The sequence below is a fragment of the Schistocerca piceifrons genome, chromosome 3 (genome assembly GCF_021461385.2).
Source record: "Schistocerca piceifrons isolate TAMUIC-IGC-003096 chromosome 3, iqSchPice1.1, whole genome shotgun sequence".
Lineage (NCBI taxonomy): Eukaryota > Metazoa > Arthropoda > Insecta > Orthoptera > Acrididae > Schistocerca > Schistocerca piceifrons.
This window is the reverse complement of record NC_060140.1, coordinates 838,365,057-838,372,585: the sequence shown is the minus strand read 5'-3', so window position 1 is coordinate 838,372,585 and position 7,529 is coordinate 838,365,057. Positions and strand designations below refer to the sequence as shown.

The 7,529-nt window shown below is 36.2% G+C and overlaps 1 protein-coding gene across 1 annotated transcript in view; it reads left to right on the top strand.

Moving 5' to 3' along the window:
- Positions 1-5,935: 5,935 nt before the first annotated feature.
- Positions 5,936-7,529, top strand: part of LOC124789869 (mucin-5AC-like) — a 58,008-nt gene continuing 56,414 nt past the window's right edge. Inside the window, exon 1 of the mRNA XM_047257381.1 lies at positions 5,936-6,141. Within this exon, the coding sequence (XP_047113337.1) occupies positions 6,137-6,141 (5 nt within the window). The 5' untranslated portion in view covers positions 5,936-6,136. The remainder of the gene's footprint in view (positions 6,142-7,529) is intronic.

Here is a 7,529-nt window from a genome sequence, read left to right as displayed (position 1 = left end):
ATTAATTTTTTTCCGCTGAGGCAGTTAGTTTATTTGAAACGAAGTGTTTCATTCCGCACTGTTGGCTACTTTCAACCTCGTTCAATTCAAAGTGCAAATTTTCATTTTCTGGGACGAATGACATTATACCATAATAAAGAACCAAACATGAGAATACAGTACTGGACCTCCAAGAAAATTAGTATCACGAAAACCACATGAAAAGCTGAATATCAGGTACTGGTCAGTGCATCTGGACATAGAAATGTGCAATTACAGCGGAATGAAGCATTTTAGTATGGTTTATGAAATTCCCATGCTGCTGGAGTAGTCTCTGATGTCCTGTTCCTTTTATGACACTGTAAGATCTCTTAATGCTATATACGTACGAACTTACGTAAACATTGACATTCAAGCTGCTTCGCGAAAGTAAATCGCAATAATATATTTTCGTGTGACTGTAATCATCCGTGTAACGGTCGAGAAGCTGCCACAGAGATGTGTAACTCTGAACTCGAACTAAATGTGAAAAATGAAGTATTCAAAGACTTAAAAGCAGCTAGAAAGTACATTAAATTATTAGAAAACATGATTCAGCTTCTTACTGAACCCGCTGGAACAGTATTTACGCCAAAAACACCGTACTCTGCCAACAGCACAGAAAATGAGGTAGGCCTAAATATTTACTCTGATAGTCATGGACGCGGTCTTGCGGAAATTCACAATAATCATCATGCCTTAAAAGCCCACAGTTGCGTAAAACCAGGCCCTCCAATGAAGGAAATTATAAAGGACGTAATAAAAGACAACAAAAAAGCACAAATCGTTATATTTTATTAATTGGACGTTCCAATGACATGTACAGGAATGAGTTACTGAATGCTGTGCACATCTTAAGGAAATTTCTGGACGGTACTAAGAAGCAGAGCGTGATTGTCACTAGCATTCCTTGTAGACATGACCTTATCCCCACTTCGTGTGTAAACGCTGAAATTAGGGAAGCCAACTCACAATTTCAGCAAATATGCAAAATGTATCCAAATACAAACTTTCTTTGTACAGATTTTCTTCAGAGAGACTGCTTCACGAAACATGGGATGCATCTGAACAAAAAGGGCAAGAAACTTTTGTGTGGGAAAATCAGTGAAATGTTAGAGAGACTGAACAAACATCGTGACAGCATGTCATTACCATTAGCTCCAACAGTTTTAAAGCAAGCACCAGCAGAAGTATTTCCACAAAAAATGCTAAAAGCATCAGAAACAATCACAGCAACAACAACAACAATACCAGCAGGAAAACCAACACCAAAAGCAACAGAACCATCCACAGCAGCAGCAGAATCAACTCCAACATTAGCAGAACCAGTACTGTCAACTAAAAAAACTTCAGACAGCAGACAGAAGCCAGTGCCTCCATCCCATTTAAATGATTTTTTAGTGGAAACCAGAAAGAGGAGGAAGCCCACAAGAGAAACAGAAATATGACCTTATTTAAGTCGGTAAAGCAGACAAATCTACAACAAGGTATTTACAACTTTAAAATAATCCACCAGAATTTACAGGTCTTGAGCAAGAAATGTGAACAATTAGACGTGTTTGTATATGAAACTATGGCTGATGTGCTTGGTATTAGTGAACACTGGCTATCTGATGCCAAATTAGAACTTTTTAAACCTCTAAACATGGTACTAGCTAATAGGTTTTGCAGATCTACTATCAGAGGTTGGAGTGTATCAATGTATGTAAAGAGCACATTTGATTTTAATTCTGTAAATGTAAGTAAATATTCATTAGAAGGAACAATTGAATTATGTGCAGCACATATAAAGATACCAAATGATGAAATTTATGTTATACGTTTATACAGTCTGCCAGGTGGAAACTTCGAAGTTTTCTTAACAAAGTTTTGTGACATGATAGAGAATGTTTTTATATCACACCTGAACAAGTTAGTAATTATAGGAGATTTCAACATAAATATATTAGCAGGTAAGTTACACACTAGACTATTCAAGAATACTCTGCCTGAATATAATATAAGATACCTGATAAACACTGCAACCAGGGAGACTGAAACATGCCAGTCTGCAATAGGTAACATAATCACTGGTATTCGTCTTTATGATCTTATATCTTCTGTTATTATAAGTGCTTTGTCAGACCACCATGCAGTAGAACCAAGTGTGCACATAAAAAAGGTTCCTACACACAGTTGCTACATATATATTAGGATGAATACAGACCAAAATATAACTCATTTGAATAATATGCTAAGGAATGTGGATTGGAACATTGTTCTAACGACACTTCATAGTTATGGCAAATTCTCAAGTGAACTATTCTACATTCTTAACCAAGCCTGCCCATTAATAAAAAAGAGAATTCAGTCACATGCTGTAACCTGAAACTGGATATCAAGTTCAGTCACTGAGGCTAGAGAAAAACTAAGATGGTATGAGTATGATATGTTAAATGACTTGAGCAATAAAAAATTAAAAGAAGAGTTCAAAAAGTATCAGAAATACTATGTAGACCTCCTAATTTCGGAAAAACAGAAACATTTTGAAAGTGTCATTCAGAGCTCAAATAATATCTCCAAAACATCATGGTCACTAGTAAATACAGAAACAGGCAAATCTGAGAAACACACAACTGAAAATCACTTACTGATAAACGGCACAATAGAAACTGATCAGAATAAGATAGCAGATCTATTTAACAATTACTTTGCTTCTGTTTGCTCCAGCATAAACAATCAGCTTAAAAATCATAAATACAAATTCAGAGGAACACCCGTGTCAGGAAGTATATTTTTGATGCCAACAAGTAAAGAAGAAATAATTAAAATAGTGAGTAGCTTAAATTATTCCCATGCAGCAGGATATGATGGTCTTAGTCTGGACACTCTTAAGAAATATATACATAAAATTGCATCACCTTCATCAACAGTTATCAACTCTCATATGGAAGACGGTCTATTTCCAGATGAGTTGAAAATTGCTCGAGTTGTGCCTATTTTTAAAAAAGGAAACAGGAATCTAGTAGAAAACTTTCGTCCCATTTCTGTTCTTCCAATAATATCCTAAATCTTTGAGAAAGTAATATACATAAGAATCTGGAACTTCCTGGTATGCAAAAAAGTGATTTCTAAGGGGCAGTATGGGTTTGTCAACGGGTCGTCCACCATTACAGCAGCATCCAACTTAATCGAAGGTGTCACTCAAGCAATAGATAATAAAGAACATGTATGTGGCATCTTTCTGGACTTACAAAAAGTATTTGACTGTTTTGACACGACCATATTGCTGGACAAACTGTGGAACTATGGCATTCGAGGCACAGCCCATAATCTGACGAGGCCCTACTTGACAAATAGGAAGCAGTTTGTGTCTGTTACCACCACAGAGGGAGCATACAAATCAAACACCACTGACATAAATTTTGGTGTTCCACAGGGGTCAATATTAGGACCACTTCTTTTTATTATTTATGTTAATGATATTCAGTCCATAACAAACCATGCAACAGCTATCTTATATGCAGATGATACCACGGTAATATGCTGCAATCCAAGCTATTCACAGCTCGAAGTGGAATCCAATACTGCAGCAGGCTTAATTCTGCAGTATTTTAGTGAAAATAAACTAAAATTAAACACAAATAAATCTGTCTATATTGAATTTGATCTTGGGAGGCAAAAAACTCATGAAAACCAAATCTTAATGGGTGACTCGACCAAATTTCTTGGCCTGACACTTGATGCGGAGTTAAACTGGTCTGATCATGTGAATGATATTAGCAAAAAGCTATGTACTACCATATATGTCCTAAGAAAACTGACACCTTTTTGTAACATCACCACTCTGAGGCAAATATATTTTGCACTATTTGAATCCCATCTAAGCTGTGGGATAGAGGTATGGCGATCCAGCAGTAAAGATAATATGAAAAGTGTGCTTATCTTACAAAAGAAGGCACTTAGAATTATGGGAAAGAAATGTGCCAGGGAGTCTTGCAGAAATTTGTTTAAAGAATTTAAAATACTAACTGTTCATAAGCTGTATGTGCTGAAGATAATCATTATGGCAGTAAACAGTAACAAAACACTTAATAAAGAAATGCACGATCACAACACTAGAGGTGGAGAGAGACCCCACATCATCTCTCATAGAACAAGCTTTATGAGAAAAGTCCTCACTATGCAGGTATAAAATTACTGAATTGCTTCCATCCTAATATCTCCAAATTGCCCATTACAAAACTGAAAACGAAATTAAAATTATGGCTCCTAAACAATCCTGAATATTCAATAGATGAGTTTCTAGATTTAGTACACTCGTACGATGGAAGACCATCTATCTAAAAATATATGTAATCTCAATCTTAGACTGTGTCACAAACTGTAAGTATTTGAATGTCAGATATGAATACTGTGTCATAAACTGTAGATTCCTTAATGTAAGCAATAACAATTTTTTTAACTCTGTTCTCTCAACTAAATTTAGAAAAAGTTGTGTACATAAAAGTGCCAGTCACTAATATGAAACTCTAGTAAGTAAGGCTCTGACTTATCCAGAAGACTGGAACAAAAAAACCTTTTTTTGTAATCAGTTGATGTTGGATCAAAATAAATAAATAAATAAAGCTGACTAAGTAGGCAAATTTGGTCAGTAGTTTTGAACTAAATATTTTGTTTCAAATATAATGACAGCTGTAGCAGAATTTTACAAATCTGCCTTCTGTGAAACTGGTTTTCGATCACAAGGCACTTGTCTAGAACTTCCTCTAGGCCTGAAGTTATTTCTTAATTTGTGTATACGTCTTAAATTTATAGAATGCCGTTCTATGCTAAATTTTAGACTGGCCGCATACCGTGTTTTATCTTATTAACTCCCCACATGGCTTCATATTTCTTCCTAGAGTAGAATATAAACTGTCAGTTGTACAGTTTTGTTTGCCTCTCAGATAACCATGTTAATTTTTTCACAGAAATAGTCATGAAATTTATTGTCCTTTATTCCGGTGTAAGCTACACAAAAAATTTATTTATTTATTTATTGCAAGATATTTGTATTCCGTCCTACTAGCTTTTTGCAGTGCAATGTAGATGCAAACCTGTTGGAAATGCTACATAACAACATTGCACAGGACGAATAAAAAAAAATTTTAAAAATATCAGTCAAAGTCACCCCTTAGCAAAATTTTATGGTACTTCGAGCTTGGAGTCTAATTTTGAAATGATATTTTGCCAAGAATCGCTTCCGTATTTGCATCCTTTATCAGTGTGGGATATGATAAAACAATTGCTCTAAGTACAACTCAGTATGTCCTCTCAACAATATGCCGCAGGGCTGCACATGGTCACGTGATGCCCTACCACGCACGAAATTCCACCAGAAATTCGACGAAAAGCATATGAGCAGAGCAAGCACCAAGCACGGGCTGCCTACGTCAGCGTAGCTGCGCATGCGCAGTACAGCCTGTTGTCGCGCTTTCTGGGAACTGCTCAAACGAACCTGGCGGCGCTCACGGGAACAGGTTGAACTAAGTTTGAAAACAAGCGGGAAGGATGTATCTAGTCACTGTAAAACTTTCACACATGCAGAATGAAAACTGTTTTTGTACAAAAATAGTATGCATTTCTTTTGGAATGACCCTCGTATACTACGTTTCCTATTTCCTCTCCAACAATATTGCGTTCGGTCTCTTAGAAGTCAGAACAGCCTGAATGTTATTTCTGAGTTACTACTATAGTTCAGTGTGGCATTTAGATTTAGAATCTTGACGAAATGAACAACAAACACAGATGACAGATTTTTCTGCCCGCAAAAAATTTCGCCTACAAAGATAATACTCACAATACCTTCAACTCAAGGAAGTAAATTTTATCCTCCTTGCTTCAACTGGATATGGTAACTACTGTGAACTAAAGTAACTTCCCGTGTTTCGCTGGTCTGTTGTCGCTAGTCTTGGTAACGTGGGAAAAGTAATCTGTACCCTGTAGCAACTTCCTCGAGGGATAAGTGCTGAACGTTTAACTATTGACATTGTCTTGATCAGTAGTTTAATGACTGTATAATTTCCATTATACTGTGTCATAAACTACGCAAACTGGTTGAATTACGCTTTGCCAATACGAAACGACAAAAGCTAAAATGGTGTAAGGAAGTTTATTTATTTAATTTCGTGTTCCATAGAGCAGTGCTGCGAGTGTATCGTTAGGATGTAAAACGCGTCAGATTGTTACAGTAGTAACCGTATCCAAATGGTCACGAGGCTTAGAAACTAAATCATATATAAACAGATACATGAGGTTCAAGTGTTCAAACACCACCATACATTATAGTAGTGATAATGATTACACAGACAAATTATAAGTCTTGCGTTCTAATACATATAAAAAACATTCTGTCATAAATTCATATGCTAGTGCTGTATAGTCAGTTCTTATAGGAATGATCAAAATTAAACACAGTGCACTAATTGTTACACACTGTAAAGAACACAAAGAACTATTGAAAAGATACTGTTTCATCAGTTTCTTGAATATAGGCTTATCCCCAATGACTGATTTAACATGAAATGGAAGTATGTTGTATACTTAAATAATGTAGGCCTAATAATTTCTGTACCGTGCTGAGATTTTTTATATTTTTGCGAAGATCACTTTTACTTCTTGTCTCATGACTGATTTGTAAATTGTATGATTATTGTTCACAAAGCACTTTAGTGGACAAATGCACTGAGATGGCATAGTGAGAATCCTGAGCTGTTTGAATAAGTTTCTGCAAGAGCACTTGGGGTGCCCTAGAGCCATAAATCTCGTGACTCTTTTCTGAGCAATAAAGACGTTATTTGCTCGTGATTGGTTACCCCATAATATCGTGCCACATAAGTCACTAGTGAATGGAAATATCCTAGGTATGCAGCTTTAATTGTTTGTAAGCCAGAAACAGATGAAATTGAGTGAATGGCACATATTGCTGAATTCAGTCTTTTACATAGGTCATTGATGTTAACAGACCATTTTAGATCGTCGTTTATGTGTAATCTGAGGAATTTGGAAGATTCAGCTCTCAATATTTATTTGTCATCACACTTCATTTCAATATTTTCGTGTTTTTATTTACTGTTTGAAGGTGAATGAATGGAGTCTTGTTAATAGTCTGTGACAGACTGTTTGAAGTAAACTAGTCTAGAGCTTCTTTGAATACAGTGGTTGCAGTAATCTCTAGACTGCAATTGGGTGATTAGTCAATCATAATTGTTGTCATCAGCAAATGGGGTGAAGCGTGCTTTTTGTGTCATATAGCATGGCAGATCATTGATAAAGATGAAGAAAAGTAAGGGACCAGGCACAGATGCCTGTGACACTCCACATTGTACTGCACTCCAGTCAGAGCAGGCAGGTGCCACTGCACAATTGTTCAATACTACCTTCTCCCTTCTGTTATCTAGATATGACTCGAGCCAAATCCTTACTTTACCATTTAATCCATAGTGGAAGATTCAGCCTTCGTATGTAGATTTTGCGATAGCACAGTCGAA